The sequence below is a fragment of the Emys orbicularis genome, chromosome 9 (assembly GCF_028017835.1).
Source record: "Emys orbicularis isolate rEmyOrb1 chromosome 9, rEmyOrb1.hap1, whole genome shotgun sequence".
NCBI lineage: Eukaryota > Metazoa > Chordata > Testudines > Emydidae > Emys > Emys orbicularis.
The window spans coordinates 107,560,976-107,588,038 of record NC_088691.1 but is presented as its reverse complement, the minus strand read 5'-3'; the positions used below and the strand labels follow the sequence as shown (position 1 = coordinate 107,588,038).

Genomic DNA, 27,063 nt, shown 5'->3' with positions numbered 1-27,063 from the left:
TCAAGGCGTTGATCTTCTGCCATGGTGCCAGTAGGAAGGAGTCAATACTGGCCACATCTTGTAGGATCTCCGCGGTGGTATTCTCAGGTGTCTGCTGGACGTGAAAACCCGTTGACGTGCCAAGATGTTGGTAAGCTTGCCCGTCCTCAAGGAAGGTTCACCCTGGATCTGAAACGGTGTTGCCTGGACCGAATCCCTTCTACTGCCATCGATATGCAAGGATGTATGCTTCCTGGCACTGAAACAGATTTCCATCCAGTTGGCAGCCTGGATGGTGATGTCAAGCATTTGCTGGAGACTCTCGGGGTTGTCTGCCATCAGGAGCAGATCATCCACTACTAGGCAAAGTTCTCTGGCTTTGGTGCACTGGGTGCATGCACACCTGAGTGGAATACATGTCTGTAACCACTGAAATAAGAACTTTAAATGTCAGCTACTATTGCATTGAAAACAAAGCCCCAGGACATTAGACTGAGGTGGAGAAATCCTATGTGTGGCAGAGTGCAAACTTTCAAGTGGCTAGATGCAGTATGTTTCTTTTTTCTCTTGTTTTTTCTGTTACCTGGGGTTATGGCCTCTGTCACATGTGTACAGGTCTCATTCCAACCATATACTGAGCAAGGTTTAAAATGTTTATACAATGACCTACTACTGATTTCAGAGGTGGATGTGGAGTGTGCAAGGAGGAACAGATGGGGAAATGTAGAGGTACATGGTGAAGGGGCAGTGGACTGTGAGAAACATTGACTGGGGAGAAGAGACAAGTTGCCAATTAATTCATCCTGGAAAGGGGATTCTGACAGGCAGGTGCATCAGTCTGGGAGATAATGAGGGATGAAGGACCTGCAAGGGATTGGGAGCATGGAGGGTAGTGCAGATGATGGGGGAGGCATGGAAGGGTATGCAGGGAACTGGGAGCAGGCGGACATGAAGAAGTAGAGATTCTTATTCATACTAAGCCCTGAGAGCTGAAAATTTTCTGATATAGATAAGAGCCTCCCCCCCCCCCCTCTTTTTCCTTCTCCCCTTCCAGGGGAGAACCCCACTTTAATGGACATCATTAGATCTGTCAGAACAGGGATCCCTTGCTGTGAATCTTATACGCCAAACAGATTTAAACTTCTGATGTTTATTTGGATTGATGGGGCGGGGAGGGAGAGGATAATTCATCATTAAAAATGTTTTTAAAAAGTTGAGCATCCCACCTCACCAATCAAAATATAAACGTTTATGCAAAAGTCAAAATAAATTATTAGGTAATTATAAAATCTTATCTCCAAGAGATCCATTTCCAATAATCTCTTACTAGTTATCCATTTTCATTGTTGTATATATTTTACAAATTTTAGGGGGCACTGTTAAGTTTGCATGGAAGTGTAAATTGGGTTAGGTGAGAGCGAGTGGTAAAGGATTATATGGTAAAATGGATCACTTCAGTGTTCTTTTCCAGATATTCTAAAGTTTGTTTTTTGTTCAAAGGTGTATAATTTTTGTAAAGTAAGTCATTGGTTTGGAGCTTTTACTGTACTTCACTGAAACCTACTTTCACTACTAATTATTTTTTACAACTTTTGTTGTTTACAAATTTTAGTTTAGTGTCAGGAAGGTTTTTAATGTGGGTTTTGGTCCTACGTAGGATACAAATATATTTTTGTAAACTGTTTATATAGGCAACTTAGGGTTGCTTAGGGAGGTGTATTTTCATAAAAATAAATAACTCCTACTTTAATATTCTTAGATAATATTTGCTAATTAAGAACTAGTATGTATGAATACAGCCTTTAATCTACACAGTATCTAGATACCACAGTAGATATTTTATAACTACCCAGACAGATGTAACTTTTTAAAATATTTGTGGATCAGTTCAAAAGCATACAAAGTTTTACTGTGATTTTCTAGGAGCAATTAATTTATTTGCATGGATACATAGTGCTTCTATATTAACACATCAAATTAACATAAGAGACAACTATAGATTCCACATACACAGGAGACTTGTTAGCATGCATGAAAGCTGCACACTGCACCTACTGAGGTTACAATGAGTGATTAGAAAGGCTGGGCCACTAGGTTCGGAACAGATTATGAGGATGACATTTGCATTTTCTCAGGAAGTGTTTCTATAGCACCCTTCAGTTTCAAACTGAGAAGAGATACCTGTTCACTGCTAAAATGAACAATACCATCTGTGACACCTTTGTTTACTACACTTTTCCATAACTGCATTTACACTTTGTTAAAGGCCAAAATGTATTTAAAAATAAGGAGACTAACAAATTAAAAAAATACTGTAGAAAGTGACATTCAAAAAGGTTAAAACATAGTAAGCCGCCTTATACCTTTGTCTGGCAGGACTATTTTTAACAGAACCCTCTCTCTATTCTTGAAGTACCTTTCGAATCTGTCTCACTAATTGACTAATCTGGATTACTCAAAAATTAACAGAAGCAGGTATAATAAACAGGAAAACAACTGCAAATTGCGTACCTACGAGCAGTGTAAACTGCAACATTTTAGAGAATGTGTTTCAGTTAGTGAACACGTCAGTCTTTCCATCTAGTTTTAATAGTTAAGAATTAACAATTTCATAACCTAAAGTGAGTGAAGTTAAATCATTTTATGTACAACAAATACTTGGATCTCCTTAATTTCGCTAAAGTGCTATTGGCTTTGTGCTGCTTTGATTAGAGTCTTAAGGAGTGTATGCAAGATTTTTCAGAGCATCTGCACATGAAACCATTGTAGGAAATTCACATATGAATTAAATACTAATTTCCAGAGAATAGGATTCAGTTGTTTCATTTAACTACATACATAAGACAATGCCTGGACCAAATTTCAAAGGCAATAGTATTTTTTTTTAAATGAGCACATGCGTACACACAAACTCGGTAAAATCCGACAGAATCGAGCTAATGCCCTATAAAATATAATGCCCAATAATAATAACCCTTCCACTTCATGAAGCATTTGGCAAGGTAATGTAGGCATGAAACATATAAAGTTAATTATTTTAAAATGATCATAAAATATAGCACAGATTTAGCAGATGTACATCTTCTCTCAAACATTGCTCACCACAATGCAGACTTTAGAATAGAGTACAGATACCCTTCTGGCTAGTATGTGATATTTTTATCTAATACTGCAGAAAAAAACCCAGAATATCTGTCTTCACCAGCAACATTGTGAATTGAATCCATCAGTGATTTGGACTAAACATTTAAACTGGACTCTGAATACATTTTGCACCTAATACAGAGAGAGAAAAAATCCAAGAGATAAATGTTGTCCAGCTATGTGACTAACGCAATTTTAAATGCAGTTTTACAATACACCACCTAACAATCTCCTCTCTAGCACTTTGATCCATCTTCTCTTAATCACACACTGATCCATCAAGCACCTAAGAATGCTCAACTAATCAGATCACTTAACAGTCTTATTTCTCTTTTAGAAATGAGGTCGACTTGTTCAGCAGAACTGCAAACAGAAAAACACTTTTATATGAACACTCTTAACTACTATGTAATAGGTACCCGATGACAGTTCTTTCACTATTGGAGTATTACTACATTCTTACTTTGGGCAATAGCTCTGTTTAGACTTGGGGCCTTTGGGCCTTATCCAAAAAGCACATGCAATAACTCACTAATAGTAATAGCTATATTATGCACATGTATTTAGTAGGAACAGTAGCAACAACTCTAGTTAATATGTGGTCTCTGCATTTCCATCTTCATCCTGTTTTTAGTTACTCAGAACTTTAATCTATCTGGCTTAATTTTCAGGGCTTAGTCCTTGCATGAAGGTGAGTTTTTGGAACATTTCAGCCAAAATGGTCTAGTAGAATGAAAAAGCCAGTTTTGCCCATTTAAATAATTCTTGTAGCATTTTCAGGAACAGCAGTACTCCGAAGCAACTGGGTACAGAAAGTGGGGAAAGAAGCCTCAGTGAGAAGGTGCTTTTGAGCATTCATGTGAAAACTGGTAATGCTTTAACAGAATCATCTTACTTTTGCATGCGGGTGTGACTAAATCACACGTGTTTTGCAAGACGGGACCATATCCTACTTTTTTGCAGGTTTTAGTATCAACAGGGATAGGCAGACAATAATAAAATGGTGTGTGGCCTTCCCGGAGCCAAGATGTCAGTCTAAGACTAGACAGCTTGTGAAGTGGATGGGGAAGGATCCATTGGTGATGGTTAAGGCTGTGAGTTTGTCACGGAAGTCACGAATTCCATGACTTTTTGTGATCTCTGTGACTTCTGCAGTGGCTGGTGCGCCTGGCCCGGGGCCAGCTCAGGCAGCCCCTGTCACACCAGCTGCTGCTGGGGCAGTCTCGGGCCACCGCCTACCCCGCCCCAGCAGCAGCAGAGTTTGGGTGTGGGAAGGGACAGGGGGTTGGGGCACGGGACAGGGTGAGGCAGGCTCTGGACAGCACTTACCTGGGGGGCTCCCCGGAAGTGCGGAGGCATGGCCAGGCAGCTCTGCGCACTACCTCCCGCCTGCAGGCACTGCCCCTGCAGTTCCCATTGGCCGTGGTTCCTGGCCAATGGGAGCTGTGAAGCCGGCGCTCTGGGTGGAGGCAGCATGCAGAGCTGCCTGGCCACGCCTCCGCCTAGGAGCTGAGTGAGGGAGATGTCGCCACTTCCAGAGAGACGCGGAGTCAGGTAGGGAGCCTGCTGGCCCCGCCAACCCCCCTCCGCACCAGCGGGAGTCCCGGGCCTTACGCCACTGCCTTCCTGAACCCATGCGGCGCCCCTCCCTCTGAGCACCTGCGGTGCCCCCGGGCTGCCCCCACTCCCCCGATTTAGTCAGGGGTATATAGAAGAAGTCATGGACAGGTCATGGGCTGTGAATTTTTGTTTACTGCCCGTGACCTGTCCGTGACTTTTACTAAAAAATACCCGTGACTAAAACGTAGACTTACTGATGATTCATATCAGCACTAATGACACTGCATCGCAGGATATCTCACAGATAATAGATGACTTCAGGGACTTGGATGCGTGCTGAAGAAGAAAAATGTCCAACCAATCTTCTTTGAGAGCCTTCCTGTTCCACAAGTGAAGGAAGACAAAAAGCAGAAGATTCTGGAAGTGAACTGCTGGCTAAGTAAGTGGTATAGAATGTAGAGTTTTGGCTTTGTGGAACATTGCTCCACCTTTTATGGGGTAAGGGGTCTGTATAATTTGGATGGCCTCCACAGTGCTCCACCTCAGCAGAAGGGGAACTGATCTCCTCAGGAGAGGCCAGCTAGAAGAGTCAGGAGGGTGTGAAACTAATAAAAAAAACAGGAGGGTAAAAACAGGGAAGATATGAACACTCACTTAGTACAGAATCATGAATAAAATTCATCAAGGAACCAAAGGACATGAAGAGAAGAATTCTTGAGTTGCTTATACACTAGTGCTAGGAGCCTAGGAAACAAGAGGATCTGGAATTGCATTTATGAGTATAAATTTGATCTAGTTGGTCTTACTGGAACCTGGTGGGATGATGCATGATTGGAATGTTAAAATCAGTGGTTATAACCTATATTTAGGAAGGACTGAGTGGGCAAAAGGAGAGTGGGAGTGGCACTCTATATCAAAAATAGCATTAAGAGTTTCTGCGTCATTGATAGAAGAAAATCTTCTTGAATGCTTTTGGATCAGTGTCCTAATGGATAAAGCACAAGAAGGGGTTTTAGCTGGTGTCTGCTACAGACCACCAAATCACCCTAGGGACGAGGATGACCATCTCTTTATGTACCTACCTATGATGTGTAGAAAAAATAGCTGTGAGATCATGGGGGGACTTCATAGAGATTAATGCCTAGTGACCACTAGATCTAGTTTGAGCTGTATATCACAGGCCACCAACACCACCCAACACCGCACACTAAACCCAACAACAATGGAAATGAGACAAAAGTAAATGAGACCCACAGGAGACTATATTGTCATGTACCAAAGGCAGAGACTAGGAGGGACTGAGGTGTATCAGTACTTGAGGCACCTGCACTGGCAGAGAAATGATTACATGAGTTATACCCAGATCATCCTGGCAAGTGACCCACCCTCACACTTCAATTTGAGTGACATGCTGGAGGTCCAGGCCTCAGTGGGGAAAGGGGGGAGGGGGAACTCACGGCTCTGGGCCAGGGGGTGGGGTGGGGTGGGGCTCAGGCATGGGTGTAGTTTGACTTCTATTTTGGGTGGGCAGGGGCCAGCAGGGCTCAAGCCAGCTCCGCACAGCGGGGTCCGGGGAGGGAGCACCACTTCCACCCCGACTCACCTTAGCAGGCCACCCGCCTGTCTGGGTTGGGGGCACAACCAAAAATTATAACTCAAAGATGGGGGCTCAGCTAAAAAAGTTTGAAAACAGCTCAGGGTGCAGGGAGAGGGTTAGCTAGGGGCTATGTGCAGGCACGGGGGTAGCTCAGGTTGCATGGAGAAGGATAGTTAGGGACTGTGTGCAGGCACGGGGGTAGCTCACGGTGCAGGGAGAGGGGTAGCTAGGGGCAGGGAAGGGTGTAGCTAGGGGCTGTGTGCTGGGAGGGCTCCCCTGCGGTCCCTGTTATCCGAGGGCCCTGCCAGCCACAGAGCCAGGTCCCCCCACCCAGGCAGCTCTTACTGGCTGTGTGAGCAAAAGGGGCTGCTTCAGCCCCCTGCACCAGCTGGAGACGAGGGAACGCCGCAGCTGCCTGCTCCATGGCACCAGCCAGAGCAGCAGCTGCCCTGCACTACCCGGCTCTGGATTTCTGCCTCCGACCTGGCCAAGGGGGTGGGGAGAGAAAGAGCTGGGGGGATGTGTGGAGCTGTCCCAGGACTGCCTGGCTCTTGCACTGTAGTTTTTGGGGGGGGGGCGCGCAACATCTCTGTGGCCCCCCAACTCTACCCATGGGCTCAGGGCTTCTGCCCCATGGGGAGCACCAGAGCTCAGGGCTCCAGAATTCAGCCCTGCTGCTCTCGGCTTTAGCCCCACGGAGGTGCTAGGGCCCGGGCTCTGGGTTTTAGCTGTGGGGCACCATGTCCCCCCCCGAAAGGGTTTGCAGACCCCCTGTTGAGAACCACTGTTTTAGAGCACTTAGAACAGTCTCCTTTTAAACAGAAAGCGACACTCAACCTTTATAGTAGAAGTGGCACTGTAGTGTAATAAAGGTGGTTTTGCAACTAGGAAAGCATCTTGGGCTCTATTACTTTCCTTGATGACTTTCAGCCACTCTCAATACCGCACTGAACAATTGTAATGTTTGTTAAAAATTAATTTTGAATATCAGGGAAAATGCACACTGGCTCTACAGAGACAAATTAAGGCATGCTTGTTAGAACTAAAGTTATGTCAAGATGGAAAATCTGTGAGGATTTGAAAAGGGGTTGATTTGTCTGTTCTCCAGCTTTTAAAGCAAACTTAGAACTGGGACCATTACTGCAGAGTTTATACCAAGGGACATTTAATAGATTCCCAGATTTTTAAGGCCAAGAAGGGACCATTAGATCATCTAGTTTGGCCTTGTGTATAACACAGACCATAGAATTTCACTGAATTATCCCTGCATTAAGCCCAATAACTTGCATTTGCCTATCTTCCAGAAAGAACTCCAATCCAGACTTGAAGACTGCCAGAAATGGAGAATCCAACATTTCCCTTGTCAGTTTGTTCCAAAGGTTCATCTGTTAGCTTTCAGCCTATTGAAGCTTTTCTAATCAAGACAACTCTAGGAAGGGCATCTTTTCCCCAAAACCAGCGTGAGGACTCATTAGGAATTCTTCACAGGGCTAATATGGTGGGGTTTTACCACAAGCATCAACATTCCTTCACCATACAATTTGTAATGTACACCGAAAGGGAAATCTCTGAGTAGGTCTCAAGCTTCCTCCAAACTCTCATGACATACTGAATTTGTTTATTATGTTTCAATGATCAGTTATGGATGTCTGGAATCCTCTTGCTCTGTCCTGGCTATTCAGCATCTGTTACTAAAAACCAGCTGGAGCCATAAGTACATGTAATGCACATTCATGCTTATTCATGTAGTAAGAAGTGGAGGGGTGTGTGTGTGTGTGTGTGTGTGTGTGTGTGTGTGTGTGTGTGTGTGTGTGTGTGTGTGTGTGTGTGTGTGTGTGTGTGTGTGTGTGTGTGTGTGTGTGTGTGTGTGTGTGTGTGTGTGTCCACATCCCAGTCCCTCGCTCCGGAGACCCTCTCGCCCAATTGTGCCCCCATTTCCCCGCCCAGCCTCTTGCTCCAGGGACCATAAGAAATGCCGTACCGGGTCAGACCAAAGGTCCATCTATCCCAGTATCCTGTCTACCGACAGTGGCCAATGCCAGGTGACCCAGAGGGAGTGGACCTAACAGGCAATGATCACGTGATCTCTCTCCTTTCATCCATCTCCATCCTCTGACAAACAGAGGCTGGGACACCATTCCTTACCCATCCTGGCTAATAGCCATTAATGGACTTAACCACCATGAATTTATCCAGTTCTCTTTTAAACCCTGTTATAGTCCTAGCCTTCACAACCTCCTCAGGTAAGGGGTTCCACAAGTTGACTGTGCGCTGCGTGAAGAAGAACTTCCTTGCATTTGTTTTAAACCTGCTGCCTATTAATTTCATTTGGTGACCCCTAGTTCTTGTATTACGGGAATAAGTAAATAACTTTTCCTTATCCACTTTCTCCACATCACTCATGATTTTATATACCTCTATCATATCCCCCCTTAGTCTCCTCTTTTCCAAGCTGAAGAGTCCTAGCCTCTTTAATCTCTTCTCATGCCCCCCACTCCACTGTGCCCCGATTTCCCCACCCTAGCCCCTCGCTCTGGAGACTGACCCCTGCCGGGCCCCGCTGTGCCCCGTTTGGGCAGGCTCCACATCAGCCCCTTCCAGCCTGGCTCTGCAGTTGGTGGGTGAGTCCCGGAGGATGGGGGAGTGAGCGACGGAGGCAGGGGTGGGGAGCGAGCAATGGGGGTTAGGGGGCAGGACGTCAGAGGAAGGGGGCATGGCCTCTGGGTAAGGGGTGGGGCAGGGGTGTTCGGTTTTCAGGGATTAGAAAGTTGGCAACCCTAGCAGGGACACATAGGTACAGGGGGGTGGCTGAGTGGGGGTGCAGGGACACATGACGACAGGGTGGCTGAATGGGGATGCAGGGACTCATGGGGATGGGGATGGATGTGCCTGACTGATTGGGAGAGGCTAGGGGTCAGCCAGGTCTGCATGGAGGAGGATCTCCAACTGCCTAACAATCTCTCGCACACCCCTCCAAAAACCTGTTCCATACTTCTCCACACCCAACAACCCTCCAGGTTCACTCCCAGGCTCCTTCCCAGCAATTTCTTCCCTCTCCCTCAGCTCTTCCATCACCCCACTCCCTCAAGCCTTTGCACTGCTTCTGAGGGGTGCGGGAAATACGTTTCTGTATTGTAATTTAAATGAATTATTACTCAAAGTTCTGTATTAATATGAAGAGTAAGGAATCTATTTATCAAAAAATATTTTTTGAATTTTTGTTGTTGTCTGTATTGTTACAGTCATACTTGTTGACTGGTATTTTGAAATAAATTACCAAAATAATTTAAACTGGCATGATTATATTGTGTTATTTTGATAAATAAAATATGCAGAATTTTAAAATATTGTGCACTGAATTCTTAATTTTTTTGGCACAGAATTCCCTCAGGAGTAATATGTCAATGACAATTACATTAATTTCTCTTCTTCCCTCAAAGCATGTCTAAGTTTTCTTATAAAAACTTTGACATCCATAGAAAATTAATTTTTAAAACCTTTATGTTATACAGGTGTAATATGAATAGGAATTATTCTCTTGCCTTCTGGACGGTATTGTGCAACAATGGTTACTGCTTGGCCTGCATTCTTCAAGGCTGCTGCTGCTTGTTCATGGGTTGCAGCTTTAAGGTCTACACCATTTACCTACAAATAAAATGTAAACATCTCTTTATCAGAGTAAACAATAACGTTAATTGAAATTTATCACAGAACATAGTTTTAATATACAAGTGGGTGAAAATTCATATGAAGTGACTAGGGCTGTCAAATATTTGCACTGTAAAAAAACAAAAGAAATAGTAAGAACATAAGAACATAAGAAAGGCCGTACTGGGTCAGACCAAAGGTCCATCTAGCCCAGTATCTGTCTACCGACAGTGGCCAATGCCAGGTGCCCCAGAGGGAGTGAACCTAACAGGCAATGATCAAGTGATCTCTCTCCTGCCATCCATCTCCATCCTCTGACGAACAGAGGCTAGGGACACCATTCTTACCCATCCTGGCTAATAGCCATTTATGGACTTAGCCACCATGAATTTATCCAGTCCCCTTTTAAATATTGTTATAGTCCTAGCCTTCACAACCTCCTCAGGTAAGGAGTTCCACAAGTTGACTGTGCGCTGCGTGAAGAAGAACTTCCTTTTATTTGTTTTAAACCTGCTGCCTATTAATTTCATTTGGTGACCCCTAGTTCTTGTATTATGGGAATAAGTAAATAACTTTTCCTTGTCCACTTTCTCAACATCACTCATGATTTTATATACCTCTATCATGTCCCCCCTTAGTCTTCTCTTTTCCAAACTGAAGAGTCCTAGCCTCTTTAATCTTTCCTCATATGGGACCCTCTCTAAACCCTTAATCATTTTAGTTGCTCTTTTCTGAACCTTTTCTAGTGCTAGAATATCTTTTTTGAGGTGAGGAGACCACATCTGTACACAGTATTCGAGATGTGGGCGTACCATGGATTTATATAAGGGCAATAATATATTCTCAGTCTTATTCTCTATCCCCTTTTTAATGATTCCTAACATCCTGTTTGCTTTTTTGACCGCCTCTGCACACTGCGTGGACATCTTTAGAGAACTATCCACGATGACGCCAAGATCTTTTTCCTGACTCGTTGTAGCTAAATTAGCCCCCATCATGTTGTATGTATAGTTGGGGTTATTTTTTCCAATGTGCATTACTTTACATTTATCCACATTAAATTTCATTTGCCATTTTGCTGCCCAATCACTTAGTTTTGTGAGATCTTTTTGAAGTTCTTCACAATCTGCTTTGGTCTTAACTATCTTGAGTAGTTTAGTATCATCTGCAAACTTTGCCACCTCACTGTTTACCCCTTTCTCCAGATCATTTATGAATAAATTGAATAGGATTGGTCCTAGGACTGACCCTTGGGGAACACCACTAGTTACCCCTCTCCATTCTGAGAATTTACCATTAATTCCTACCCTTTGTTCCCTGTCCTTTAACCAGTTCTCAATCCATGAAAGGACCTTCCCTTTTATCCCATGACAGCTTAATTTACGTAAGAGCCTTTGGTGAGGGACCTTGTCAAAGGCTTTCTGGAAATCTAAGTACACTATGTCCACCGGATCCCCCTTGTCCACATGTTTGTTGACCCCTTCAAAGAACTCTAATAGATTAGTAAGACACGATTTCCCTTTACAGAAACCATGTTGACTATTGCTCAAGAGTTTATGTTTTTCTATGTGTCTGACAATTTTGTTCTTTACTATTGTTTCAACTAATTTGCCCGGTACTGACGTTAGACTTACCGGTCTGTAATTGCCGGGATCACCCCTAGAGCCCTTTTTAAATATTGGCGTTACATTAGCTAACTTCCAGTCATTGGGTACCGAAGCCGATTTAAAGGACAGGTTACAAACCTTAGTTAATAGTTCCGCAACTTCACATTTGAGTTCTTTCAGAACTCTTGGGTGAATGCCATCTGGTCCCGGTGACTTGTTAATGTTGAGTTAACATTAGTATTTTTCAATTCACCTAATACAAGTACCGTAATGTAATCTCTTTATCATGAAAGTTGAACTTACAAATGTAGACTTATGTACAAAAAAATGTAGAATTATTATGCATTCAAAAATAAAACAATGTAAAATTTTAGAGCCTGCAAGTCCACTCAGTTGTACTTCTTGTTCAGACAAACAAGTTTGATTACATTTGCAGGACATAATGCTGCCCATGTCTTGTTTACAATGTCACCTGAAAGTGAGAATAGGTGTTCTTGTGGCACTGTTGTAGCCAGCATCGCAGTTTTAATTGCACTGTTAAATAACAGAATACCTATTGAAATTTATTAATATTTTGGATGTTTTTCTACATTTTCATGTTTGTTAAAAAAAATAGTGCATTAGTTAAATTTGAGACAAACTCCTGGGGGAGAATTGTATGTCCCCAACTCTGTTTTACATGGATTCTGCCATATATTTCCTGTTATAGCAGTCTTGGATGATGACCCAACACACGTTCGTTTTGAGAACACTTTCACAGCAGATTTGACAAAACGCAAAGAAGGTACCAATCTGAGATTTCTAAGGACTCAACCCAAGCTTTAAGAATCTGAAGTGCCATCCAAAATCTGAGAGGGACAAGGTGTGGAGAATGTTTTCAGATGTCTTAAAAGAGCAACACACTGATGTGGAAACTACAGAACCCGAACCACCAAAAAAGAAAATCAACCTTCTGCTGGTGGCATCTGATGCAGATGATGAAAATGAACATGCATCGGTCCGCACTGCTTTAGATCGTTATCGAACAGAACCCGTCATCTGGAATGGTGGTTGAAGCATGAAGGGACATAGGAATCTTTAGTGCATCTGGCACGTAAATATCTTGCAATGCCAGCTACAACGGTGCCATGTGAAAGCCTGTTCTCACTTTCAGGTGACACTGTAAACAAGACGTGGGCAGCATTATCTCCTGCAAATTGTAACCAAACTTGTTTGTCTGAGTGATTGGCTGAAGTAGGACTGAGTGGACTTGTAGGTTCTAAAGTTATACATTGTTTTATTTTTGAATGCAGTTATTTTTTGTACATAATTCTACATTTGTAAGTTCAACTTTCATTATTAAGAGATTGCACTACAGTACTTGTATTAGGTTGTAATCAAAAATAAATATAAAATGATCACTGTACACTTTGTATTCTGTGTTCTAATTGAAATCAATATGTTGGAAAATGTAGAAAACAGCCAAAAATATTTAAATAAATGGTATTCTATTATTGTTTAACAGTGCAATTAATCACACGATTAATTTTTTTAGTCACTTGACAGCCCTAAAAAAAAAAGGTTTGCTAAATTACTTGGTATTGTCATACAGTACTGCTACACAATGCAGGGGGATCCTGAGAGAAGAGTGGAGGAAGTGTACTGCTTTCTAGTGAGCCACTTTGTTGGGTATATGGAGTGTTTTGACTGTCTTGGAGGTAGCTGTATCCAGCTTTCTTCTGGCAGAGGGAACATGATGAATGACATTTGAGGGATGAGGGGCAGGGTGTTTTACCAACAGCTGCAGGATCCATTTTGGGGAGATGCTGCCTATGATCTCTTCAAAGACTGGTTCCAGACTACTTTTGTCATGCTTTCTGGGGCTTCTGCTAGATATAATGTTCATTACATGGCCATGTTTGGAGCACTACTGCTAGGCCTCTCCACCTCCAGAAACAGCTTGTTCTTCAGCAAGACAGCATTGCTGGGTTGTAAAGATCTGTCCTGCAGTTTGTCATAAGTCTCTGTCTTTCTCTTCTTTCATACTTGTATTACTCCCAATACTGGAGCCTTACAATCTTTAATGTATCCTCATAACATCCCCATAAGGTAGGGGAAAGCCATTATTCCCATGTTACAGATAGGGAACTAAGGCACTAAAGGTATGTCTCTTACACTAAGCCTGGGTTTGTAGGACCCAGGCTTGTGGACTTGGTGTTTCTAAGCCCGTGTTTGAGCATCTACATTGTATCATAAACCTGGGTTTACGATTCTTGGATCCTCACAGCTGTGCTAATGTGTCCATACTGCACTATGCAGGCCTTCTGCTTCACCTGCATCCACACTGCAAAATGACGGGGCTTGGACCTGAGTCATAGTAGGATTTGGACTCTGGCCCATCCCACCTAGCAGGGTTCTAGGATCCAGATTATGAATGCTTGCTGACCCATGTACGTCTACACAGGTATAAAACCCCCATGGCACGACCGTGACTGGCCCTGGGGCTTGGAGGCCCTCCCCCATCGCAGGGTTCCAGAGCTCAGGCTACCGAATGTGTACACAGCAATTTTTCTGCCCTGGAGCTTGAGCCCCGCAAGCACAAGTGAGCTGACTGGGCCTGCTACAGGTTTTCTATCCCCATGTAGACATATCCTAAGTAACTGCTAAAGATCACACAGGAAGTCTGTGGCAGAGCAGGAAACAATACCCATGCCTCCAAAGTCCCAGTCTAGTGCCCTAACCACTGCACCATCCTTCCTCTCTGCACACCCACAGGCAGAGCAGACTTGTATGGCCTTTACATTTACCCATTTTATTTTTATGAATCCAAAAAATTGATTCCCCCCTATTTTTAAACACAGTAAATTAAAAAACAAACAAACAGGTGGTATCAGGGTTTGTCAATTGTGGGGTGCATTACACCACCTCCCCCCAGAATGTTTGGCTTTTAAATCAGGTCTCTAAATCAGATAACATGAAGCAGAATGCTTACTCCTTGTCCCACATTCTCAGAATTAGCCCAACTAATTCACTAGGTTCCCTTGTAATGAGTCATATAAGCCATCAAAGTAAAACAGACTAAGAGGAGGAAATATATTTTTTTAAATTAATGAATCCTACCGAAATTATACGGTCTCCTTTCCTGAGCTCGCCACTCAGATCAGCAGGCCCTCCTGCGAGAATGAAAGAGATGAAAATTCCTTCTCCATCTTCCCCTCCCACAATGTTGAAACCGAGCCCCGTTGATCCCCGATGTAGGACAACTTTTCTAGGTTCTCTAAAAGACAAAAGGCAACAATGAGATCCTGGTCATTATTCATGAATCAGTGTAAGAGAGTCAGTGTAAGGTTGTCAGATAGCACACTTCTCATTTTAAGGAGCCATGCACATTTTTTTTCTTGAATGCTTAGGTAAAAATACCTATCTTCTGTTACATGTGTATACTTATATTAGTTTTTACAGTGCAATCTATAAAACTGTTGACATTCTATTAATATACAATATGCATTCTAAATTTCACATAATGCTACATTTGTACTTGGCACTACACTGAGTCATGGATCAGGGCCTCATTGTGCTAGACACTATACAAACACAACTCCCTGCCTCAAGGAGCTTACAATCTAAGTATAAGACAAAAGCCAGCATGTAGATACAACAAACAAAGAGGGAAGCATACTCGTCATCTTGATAAGCAGAGGGCACTGATGTAATAATTGCAGACTAACAGTCCTATCCCAATTATAAGCTTAACTGTGGGAAACTGGATAAAATAATTATTAAATGTTCCAATCATCTATAACAAATGTTAATGGGAAAGGCATAAAAGACTGGGCTAGGCTATTGGTATAACTCAGGGACTGTGTTAACATCATGTCTGGTAAATAAGAGGAGTGTGGGACCTGAGATCAATGTACCAAAATTGGTGTCAGACATTAGGCATACTGGTGGACTATGAGGAGATGGGCTATTCCACCAATTCCCTTTTAGGGTCCTTAAAAAAAGAGACTTCAGGGGAAGGATCAAACAAGTTAAGCAGTTGGCTGGAAGGTGAACTGGAAGGAGCAAGCTTTACCATCTCTTGGGACCCCAGGACACACCTGTCACTGTCACATCTTCACCTTCCTGATCCTCAGAGATGTCCTGACTAGAACAAGCCAGAAAAAGGGTCCCTAATGACATCAACACCTCCACTGGTTGGGATTGAGCCAGAACCATCACCTGGAATGTGAGTTTTAGGTTTCTGCTGTCACCTCCTCTGTCATACATCATTTTCCATCCCCATGTTATTTTTTTCTCTTTCCTATTGCTCTCTTCTCTTTTGTGTAGTAAGAGTCTGGCTTACCTGGCCAAAATTACACATTTTGTAACACTGCTGTGAACCCTGACCTGTGAAATAGCTAAAAGCAATGCCCTAAACAGCCTGATTCTGGTACAAATTTGCCATATCTTGGAGTGACTGATAAGAGCATGTGCTGTGCCTGTGTTTCTCCAATTGCGAGGGTGCAAGTAAATGTCAGCACCAAAGACAGAAGCTGGATTTTCTATTTTTGCTGTCTTCAAGAAAGCAAGACTGGACTCTAACAGCAGCAGCTCCAACCAACCTCGCTTTTTCAGTTATTACCATTTTAATGCCATCTAAAAGACGTGTGTGTGTGTGTGTGTGTGTGTGTGTGTGTGTGTGTGTGCGCGCGCTATAAAAACTCTCTACAGCTAAAGGGAAAGGGAAAAAGGAGTGTTATTATATGAAAGTCTTAGTTAATACTTTATATTTCAGATGCCTTAACTGTTTTTCCTTCTTTTTCTGTATCTTTAATAAAAGGTTAAAAAAATGTAATGGTGTGATTTTCATAGGATTAAGCAGGCCAAAGTCTCTGTACTTGAAACAAAGCCTTTCATAGATTCATAGATTCTAGGACTGGAAGGGACCTCGAGAGGTCATCGAGTCCAGTCCCCTGCCCGCATGGCAGGACCAAATACTGTCTAGACCATCCCTGATAGACATTTATCTAACCTACTCTTAAATATCTCCAGAGATGGAGATTCCACAACCTCCCTAGGCAATTTATTCCAGTGTTTAACCACCCTGACAGTTAGGAACTTTTTCCTAATGTCCAACCTAGACCTCCCTTGCTGCAGTTTAAGCCCATTGCTTCTTGTTCTATCCTCAGAGGCTAAGGTGAACAAGTTTTCTCCCTCCTCCTTATGACACCCTTTTAGATACCTGAAAACTGCTATCATGTCCCCTCTCAGTCTTCTCTTTTCCAAACTAAACAAACCCAATTCTTTCAGCCTTCCTTCATAGGTCATGTTCTCAAGACCTTTAATCATTCTTGTTGCTCTTCTCTGGACCCTTTCCAATTTCTCCACATCTTTCTTGAAATGCGGTGCCCAGAACTGGACACAATACTCCAGCTGAGGCCTAACCAGAGTAGAGCGGAAGAATGACTTCTCGTGTCTTGCTCACAACACACCTGTTAATACATCCCAGAATCATGTTTGCTTTTTTTGCAACAGCATCACACTGTTGACTCATATTTAGCTTGTGGTCCACTATAACCCCTAGATCCCTTTCTGCCGTACTCCTTCCTAGACAGTCTCTTCCCATTCTGTATGTGTGAAACTGATTTTTTCTTCCTAAGTGGAGCACTTTGCATTTGTCTTTGTTAAACTTCATCCTGTTTAACTCAGACCATTTCTCCAATTTGTCCAGATCATTTTGAATTATGACCCTGTCCTCCAAAGCAGTTGCAATCCCTCCCAGTTTGGTATCATCCGCAAACTTAATAAGCGTACTTTCTATGCCAATATCTAAGTCGTTAATGAAGATATTGAACAGAGCCGGTCCCAAAACAGACCCCTGCGGAACCCCACTCGTTATGCCTTTCCAGCAGGATTGGGAACCATTAATAACAACACTCTGAGTACGGTTATCCAGCCAGTTATGCACCCACCTTATAGTAGCCCCATCTAAATTGTATTTGCCTAGTTTGTCGATAAGAATATCATGCGAGACCGTATCAAACGCCTTACTAAAGTCTAGGTATACCACATCCACAGCTTCTCCCTTATCCACAAGACTCGTTATCCTATCAAAGAAAGCTATCAGATTGGTTTGACATGATTTGTTCTTTACAAATCCATGCTGGCTGTTCCCTATCACCTTACCACCTTCCAAGTGTTTGCAGATGATTTCCTTAATTACTTGCTCCATTATCTTCCCTGGCACAGAAGTTAAACTAACTGGTCTGTAGTTTCCTGGGTTGTTTTTATTTCCCTTTTTATAGATGGGCACTATATTTGCCCTTTTCCAGTCTTCTGGAATCTCTCCCGTCTCCCATGATTTTCCAAAGATAATAGCTAGAGGCTCAGATACCTCCTCTATTAGCTCCTTGAGTATTCTAGGATGCATTTCATCAGGCATCTAACTTTTCTAAGTGATTTTTAACTTGTTCTTTTTTTATTTTATCTGCTAAACCTACCCCCTTCCCATTACCATTCACTATGTTAGGCATTCCTTCAGACTTCTCGGTGAAGACCGAAACAAAGAAGTCATTAAGCATCTCTGCCATTTCCAAGTTTCCTGTTACTGTTTCTCCCTCTTCACTAAGCAGTGGGCCTACCCTGTCTTTGGTCTTCCTCTTGCTTCTAATGTATTGATAAAAAGTCTTCTTGTTTCCCTTTATTCCTGTAGCTAGTTTGAGCTCATTTTGTGCCTTTGCCTTTCTAATCTTGCCCCTGCATTCCTGTGTTGTTTGCCTATATTCATCCTTTGTAATCTGTCCTAGTTTCCATTTTTTATATGACTCCTTTTTATTTTTTAGATCATGCAAGATCTCGTGGTTAAGCCAAGGTGGTCTTTTGCCACATTTTCTATCTTTCCTAACCAGCGGAATAGCTTGCTTTTGGGCCCTTAATAGTGTCCCTTTGAAAAACTGCCAACTCTCCTGAGTTTAATTGTTTAGTGCTATACAGTGACAGATCATGTTAACACTTTTGACTCTGTGCCCATTTATTCCAACAAAATTAACACAACAGAACAGCACTCTTCCCCATTCTTTATTTTACATCCCCATCTCCTCTCTGTTCCTTTTTTTTAAAACTCTATTTCTGTCCTTGGAATAGCGTTCCCCCTTTTCCAATGCAACAAATGTCCTCCCTCTCCATAAATCCATTTTCTGCTTAGCCTTTCATCATGGATGACTCTGCCCACAATCTCTCGTGCCTAGTCCTTTGTTTGTTATCTATTTACAGTACTGGAAGCTTCTTCCTGGCTCTGCCACAATCTCCCTACATGACCTAAGGCAGTTTTTTTTCATCTGCAAAATGTGGATAATGCCTAACTATAGATTATTGTGGAGCTAAATTTGTTATTTGTAAGATACTTAGAGGTCCTGAAATAGAAGACACTATGTTATAAGTAGTAAGTACTAATTATATACCTCTCCTGTTTTGCTAAATGTTAACCAATATCCATTTCTTTCTTTTTACTGAAGATTCAGCTGAGCTGTTCAGTATCCATGAAGCAGCATGAAGGACTGTGGGAATTTTAAAAAATAGCACAAAAATATGATGGGATGGATGTGAGGGAACAGTGGGAATTTGACCCCAATTCTCCCACAATTTCCTGAGAGAAGTGCTAGTATCCCCCAACACACTGCAAAAAATGTCCCAGAAGGCAACGTGCTGGACAGTGGTGCAGGGTACACTGAGATGCCTATATAATGCAGCGCATCTTTTGCTGTGAGAATGCACTGCACTGGCAAAGGCAGCCAAGTGTGCACACACTGTAGCAAAACTGCAACATCAGCAGCTGAATGCCAGCACAAATACTACCAGCAAAACTTCCTAATGTAGTCATGGTCTTAGTCTTACTGCTGCCAGTGGATACAGTAGCAAGGCAAGGAAGAATTTCAGTAGAAGACAAGGAATTTAAGAATAGGTGAGAAACACCTGTCAGGGATGGTCTACGTATACTTGGTCCAGCTCAGCGCATAGGGCCGGATTAGGTGACCTCTGGAAGTCCCTTCCAGCCCTGAAGTTCTATGATAGTATGAATTTTCTAATATTTAAGTAGAAAAATTCTGCACTACATTCAAATGATCACTAGAGTGCACTAAATAACTAGTCTCTGAACATTTCTGTGTCTTTGAAGACTTCCATTGAAATGATGAGCCAAAAACAAGCTGAATTTTTTTATGTAGAGGTTCTTGTCTCCTGTTTTTCAATATCTTTCCAGGATTCTGGATCTGTAAAATACATACTTTCTCCATGCCTAGACTCCTTTACTGACTCATTGTTGAGCCACCAGACTCCACTCCACCACTCACCTACAATCAGATTTCTGCCTTTGTAGAGAACTCTCTTGTTGGGATTACAAAGGCATATTGAATAGGTACCACAAAGTTGAATGTGGCTCTGTATGCAACTCCTACTTGTGTTTCACTTATCTAAATCCTTCTCTGTAGGAACTCCATATGACTTTATGGATCCTTGATTTTTGGCCTAGGCAAAATGCTGGAGTAAGATTCTTAAAAAAGTATGTCTTCTCATTAAGCAAACCCGAGTAAGAAAGAGAACTTTATTTTTTCCTAGCTTTTAGTGGTGAAGAGAAGAAAGTAGGTTTTCAGTGTGATTCTATTTTAGGGATTTATAAAGGCAACTGTTACTTTGGACTCTAAGTGCTGGTTCAATAGGAGGACAAATGTATAGAGAAACATGGAAAAATAGCAAACACGATCTGCAGGTTAGGTATGGTATCAAAAGAGGGGTGGTAGTGTTAAGTCTGCAACCTATAATTCGGGACTGTTTAATAAATCAGAAATCCACAAAGATTTACTATTGTCAATTTTGCTCTGTGTATGAGAAGTTCTGAACCTAAGTGTAGGTACTGTAGAGAGAAATGGAAGGAATGGCTACAGGCCATATAAATGTTTATTATCCATAGCATACATGTATGTAGAATACAATATCACAAGCTACAAACTACTCCCTACAGCAACATACAGTAACTCCTCACTTAACGTTGTAGTTATGTTCCTAAAAAATGCGACTTTAAGCAAAACGAAGTTAAGCGAATCCAATTTCCCCATAAGTATTGATGTAAATTGGGGGGGTTAGGTTCCAGGGAAATTTTTTTCACCAGACAACAAAAGATATATATATATATACACATATACATATACATACACAGTATAAGTTTTAAACAAACAATTTAATACTGTACACAGCAATGATGACTGTGAAGCTTGGGTTTGAGGTGGTGAAGTCAGAGGGTGGAAGAGGGTGGGATATTTCCCAGGGAATGCCTTACTGCTAAATGATGAACAAGCTCTCGGCTGAGCCCTCAAGGGTTAACACGTTATTGTTAATGTAGCCTCACACTCTACTACAAGGCAGCACAAATAGAGGTAGGGGAGACAGCATGGCAGACACAGACAGGCACACACACCCTGTGTGTGTGTGTGAGAGAGAGAGAGAGATGCGCATTGCCCCTTTAAGTACGCTGACCCCACTCTAAGTACATTGCCTTTTTAAACAGATCAGCAAGTTGAGAAAGCAGCTGCTGCTAGCAAGCTCCCCTTGTCCTGAGCCCTTCAGGTCGTCCCCGCCCCGCTCTATGGAGATGAGGTAAGCAGGGGGCAGGAGCAGGGGGGAGGGGGACTCCCTGATATTAGCCCCTCTTTCTTCCCTCTCCCCCGCACAGCAAGCAGGAGGCTCCCAGGAGCAGCTCCAAGGCAGAGAGCAGGAGCAGCTCAGGGCAGTGGGGGGAGGGACAGCTGAACTGCCGGCAACTGATAGCCTGCTGGGCGGCTGCCGCACAGGGAACTTAGGGGAGCGGAGAGCTGATAGAGGGGCTGCCAGGCCACCCTGGTTCCAAGCCCCACCAGCTAGCTCCAACGGGCTGCTCTTTCTGCAAGGAGTGGACAAAGCAGGCGGCTGCCAAACAACCTTATAAGGGAGCATTGCGGAACTTTAAACGAGCATGTTCTCTAATTGATCAGCAATGTAACAACAAAACAATGTTAACCGGGACGACTAAGTGAGGAGTTACTGTACTTCACAATACAGGACTGATTCAGAGCCATATAGAAAAGCCTCCCTTATCTGCCAACCAGTTAACAAGATTGTATAACTGTCAAAAGTTAGGTTTCAGAGTAGCAGCCGTGTTAGTCTGTATCCGCAAAAAGAACAGGAGTACTTGTGGCACCTTAGAGACTAACAAATTTATTAGAGCATAAGCTTTTGTGGGCTACAGCCCACTTCTTCGGATGCATATAGAATGGAACATATATCGAGGAGATATATATACACACATACAGAGAGCATGAACAGGTGGGAGTTGTCTTACCAACTCTGAGAGGCCAATTAAGTGAAAAAAAACTTTTGAAGTGATAATCAGGATAGCCCAGTACAGACAGTTTGATAAGAAGTGTGAGAATACTTACAAGGGGAGATAGATTCAATGTTTGTAATGGCTCAGCCATTCCCAGTCCTTATTCAATCCTAAATTGATTGTATCTAGTTTGCATATCAATTCCAGCTCAGCAGTCTCTCCAACGAGACATTGAATCTATCTCCCCTTGTAAGTATTCTCACAAGTACTCCTGTTCTTTTTGTCAAAAGTTAATCAGCTAACTGTTTCATACTGACATCACTGAACACTACTATACGCCTTTACCTACACATTACTTCTACTTTTCATTCCTGCTTCTTCATGCATTTAAGGACAGCAACGATGGCATTTATCTTCAAACCAGACTAGATGGAGGCTTGTTCAACATTACAAGGTTTAGAGCGAAAATCAATGTGAAAGAGCTGGTTCTGAGTGATTTCCTGTTTCTGGGTGATGTGGCCTTAGTTGCCCATAGCTAATCTTCCATGCAAAATCTCTTGGGCAGATTTTCTGCATCATGCAAGAGCTTTGGGTTGACAATTAGTTTCAAGAAGACTGTGATCATGTACCCAGGGGCGGAAGAATCAGTGCCTGACATCACTCTGGAGGGTAAATCTCTTGGTGTCATCAACAGCTTTTGTTACTTGGGTTCTATGATTAGCAGGAACCGACTAATAGAATCGGAAAAGCAGCTAAGAATTAAAGAGATGTGCATGGAATTGACTAAGGTGAAGATATGTGAGTCTACGAGACTTTTGTGCTGTCATCCCTCCTTTATGGTTCAGAAACATGGACTACATATGCTAGGCACATCAGGAGACTGAACAGATTCCACATGAGATGCCTGAGTAAGATTCTGAAAACAAAGTTGGAAGACAAAATACCAAAAACAGAGGTGCTGGAGTGCACAGGACTGACACAATTAGAAACCACTATCAAGAAGAGCAGGTTGTGATGGCTCAGTCATGTCATCAGAATGGGAGGAGACCGTATTCTCAAGAATATTTTGTACAGTGAAATTCGAGACAGTTCTAGAAAGTGGGGTTGCCCTTTATTGTACCACCACAAAATGTGCAAAAACGATATGAAGTAATTCAATGTCAATATAGAAAGCTGAGAGGAGCGCGCAGAATCCTGTCCAATTTGGAGGGAATATCTGGCACTGGGTGCAGCTCAACATGAAGCGGCTTTAATCCAGAGGATGGAAGCGAAGCGAGAAAGAAGAAAGCAGCGTGCTGTAATCTTGGACTCTAACTCAGACAACATATAGATCTGTGAAATTTTTAACAAGCTGTGTCGCTCTCGAATTGGGCTTGTCAGCCATAAGCAGATTCATTAGGCACCTGATTAGACCTCTTACATGTATACTATGGTCCAGTTTGGATCGATGGTTGCCAATGACCCTCCTACTTTTTAAAGAAATATGTGTTTTCATTTTCAAAGTATGATCTGATGTAACAACAATTTTACGTGAAAAAAACTGAAATAATTTCCCCCCCAAAAAATCTTAAGGGATATTTATTTCATATATCAAAAAACCAGAAGGTGAAATTCTGGCCCCACTGAAGTCAAGGAGAGTTTTACCTTTGACTTCAACTGGAACAGTATTTCACCCAATGTATTCTATTTCAGCATGGCACCATTTACTAAATCTTTTACAAGATACATGAACAATTTAAAACAATTTTAATTTAAACAATGGCTATTGCAGATGTATACTTCAGTTTTTCCCCTTTGCAAATATTTGAATATATTTGTTTGGAAGTAATGATGGATCTATAAGAATATAAAAATTTATGCTATTTACAAGCTGCAGACTCATCAAAATATAGTGGTAACCATATAATATAGTCAAATCTAATTTTTAGGCAATTTTATGACATAAAAAGGTTATACACTGAGCACAACTAGTAATACCTATTACTGTGCTTGTGCTCACTCTCATAGAGGCCCAATTTAAGAGCTGTACATTGATGTGTTCCAAGCATTTTTCAAGGGTGGAACAAATCTTTTGTGTATCTGTACAATTAATTTTCATGCAGTTTTTCATATATTTTAGGCAACTGAAATGGTGGAAGTTATAGTAAAATTCTTATTCAGCTTTGTAAGTTGAGAATTTTTCAGTAAGTATAACAATGAGAGCTCAGCATTCACTTTTAAATGGCCCTTTTAGAAAAAGAAAAATTGAAGTTTCACTGCTTATTTATATACATACATGCCCAAGAGGAGTGGTAGCTTATAGTGGCCTGGACATATAGAAACCAATTTTCAAATGTGCACACAATCACAGGGACAAAGGTGGTGTGTGTATGAGTGTAAATTGGAATGTGTGCGCAAAGTGCATAAGTGTGTGCATAAGTGTACATCAGTGCATGCACAAAGTTAAATTGTTTACATGAATATTACATATGCAATTGTGTGGGCACCTGCATGAAAAAGTCATGCTACTGTGCCAAGTTTTTTAATGTAATATTATTTATAGGACCTAAGAATACTACCACTGAAAGATTAATAGGAAAATATTTGCCTCTGTTTTTTCAGTTTACTTTGTGCATTTGACAGCATATATTTTAAAGCCAGAAGGGACCATTAGACCATCTAGTCTGACCACCTGTATAACACAGGCCATAGAATTTCACCCAGTTCTCCCTGTCTTGAATCCAATAACTTGTGTTTGACTAAAACATATCTTCTAGAAAGGCATCCAAGTCTTTGATTTGAATACTTCAAGTGATGGAAAATCCACTGCTTCCTTGGGTAGTTTGTTCCAATGGTTAATCACCCTCACTGTTAAAAAAAACTGTGCCTAGTTTCTAATTTGAATTTGTTTGGCTTCAGCTTCCTACCATTGGTTCTTGTTATACCTTTTCGCACCAGAGTAAAGAGTGAGTGAATCAGATGAGAAATGAGTATTTTTGAAGTTGAATTTAGCAACCACCTCCACCAGTCCTGGTTTGTTTATGGACATATTATTAGAATCCAAGTCTAATGATTCCAAACCTTGTGTATGAAGGAACACTCCTACACAGCGGGGAATCACGACAAGATTGCCGGTAACAGACATAAACTGAATATACAACCAGACCACACTAAGCAGCTTGCCAAAGATGGATCTGGGTGGTGCTCAATTTGCAAGGAGGCCACACCCCTTTGGGATTTCCCATTATGATGATTATCAGAATTCAGCATTTTTTCCTTGTGAAGATACTTATAAACTAATCAAATCACTTCTCAATCTTGTTTTTAATAAATTTAATGGATTGAGCTCCTGAAGTTTCTCACTGTGCATCATTTTCTCCAGCCCACAAATCATTTTTGTGGCTCTTCTCAGCACTCTCCAATTTTTAAACATCCCCTAAAATGTGGACATGGAATTCCAGGATCATCCTTATCAACACAATATCCAGAGGTAAAATCACCTCCCCTTAACTCAGAGGTGGGCAAACTACAGCCCGCGGGCCCCTCCTGCCCGGCCCCTGAGCTCCTGGCCCGGGAGGCTCGTCCCCAACCCCTCCCCTGCTGTTCCCCCTCCCCCACAGCCTCAGCTTGCCCCGCCAAGGGCGCAATGCTCTGGGCGGCGGGGCTGTGAGCTCCTGGGGCAGCGCAGATGCAAAGCCCAGCCTGATCCGGTCTCTGTGCTGCATGGTGGTGTGGCTGGCTCCAGTCGGGCGGCGCAGCTGTAGCGCTGCCAGCCACTGGTGCTCCAGGCAGCACGGGAAGGGGGCAGGGAGCGGGGGGGGTTGGATAGAGGGCAGGGAAGTTTGGGGTGTGGAGAGGGGTCGGGGCGGTCAGAGGGTGGGGAACAGGGGGATTGAATGGGGGTAGGGGTCCCGGGGGGCAGTCAGGAAGGAGGGGGGGTTGGATGGGGTGGCAGGGGGCCATCAGGGAACAGGGGGGGTTGGATGGGGCAGGGGTCGTGGGGGGGCCATCAGGGAACAGGGGGGGTTGGATGGGGCAGGGGTCGTGGGGGGGGGGCTGTCAGGGGGCAAGAAGCAGGGGGGATAGGGAGAAGAGGGGGAGGGATAGGGGGCAGAGGCCGGGCCACACCTGGCTGTTTGGGGAGACACAGTCTCCCCTAACCGGCCCTCCATACAATTTCTGAAACCCGATGCAGCCCTCAGGCCAAAAAGTTTGCCTGCCCCTGCCCTAACTCCTCTGTTTATACATCCATAAATCACATTAATCCGTTTTGCCACCATATCACACTGGGAACTCATAAGACCCCTACATCCTTTTCAGAGTCACTATTTTCCAGGATACAGTCCCTCAGTCTGTAGTATGGTCTACATTCTTTGTTCCTATATCTATGACCTTGCATTTGGCTGTATCAAAGTGCATTTTGTTTGAATGGACCCATCTCACCAAGGTATCCAGGTCACGCTGAATGAACCAAGCCCTGAAAAACCTGTTCTATTAATTTCCAAATTATTACAACAAACCTCAATAGAAACCCCTTCATTTGATGATACCCCACTGACAACTAATTTTTGAGATCTGCCAGTCAGTACTTAATCTGTTTAACATTTGCTATACTTATGCTGTATAGTACTAGTCTAGCACTTTATGTGTAGTCAGTAGGAAAATGTGACTGTAAAAATTATAACTGAGGTATCTGAAGCGACTTTTAACTCATTTCCGGAAACTGCTAGATGTCAAGTGGATTGTGCCTGTTTCTTTAAAAAGTTTGGAACTACAGTAACTAAAGGTGGTTAAACTGTCCAGAAATAGTATAAAAATTATGAGTGTTTTTATTATTAAATCAGTTAGAAGTAGATATATGGAATTCCTATGCAGGCAGGGAAATGTCTATATCTCACCCTGGTTTAAACTAATAGAACAAATCTGTGGGTAAATGTCTATAATCTGTTGCAAAAGAAAGGGAACTTTTTTCCTTTAACAAAAAGGAGTCAAAATCCAGTTACAAGGTCTCTAATGGAAATCTGCCGTAAAGAAGTAAGACAAAAAATATTTCTGAATTCTGCAACTTGGTAGTGGATAAAATTAATTTTTTTAATAAGTGTCCCTCATTTATTTTTTTAAAATTTCAATAAAGAAATAAACAAATCATTTTGTAAATCAATGTGTAAAAATTGCACCTAGCCTAAGACCACGTATACTGAGTCTCACTTCAGAGTAATTTTTGTATGAGCAAA

At 42.4% G+C, this 27,063-nt stretch overlaps 1 protein-coding gene across 3 annotated transcripts in view; it reads right to left on the bottom strand.

Annotated features, from left to right (window-relative positions):
* The window catches only part of DLG1 (discs large MAGUK scaffold protein 1), a 390,639-nt gene that overhangs the window by 91,196 nt on the left and 272,380 nt on the right, over positions 1–27,063 (bottom strand). For all 3 annotated transcript variants that reach the window (XM_065410859.1, XM_065410860.1, XM_065410861.1), the window contains exons 13-14: positions 14,635–14,791; positions 9,823–9,925 (exon numbers count right to left, since the gene is read on the bottom strand). In XM_065410859.1, the coding sequence (XP_065266931.1) occupies positions 9,823–9,925; positions 14,635–14,791 (260 nt within the window). The remainder of the gene's footprint in view (positions 1–9,822; positions 9,926–14,634; positions 14,792–27,063) is intronic.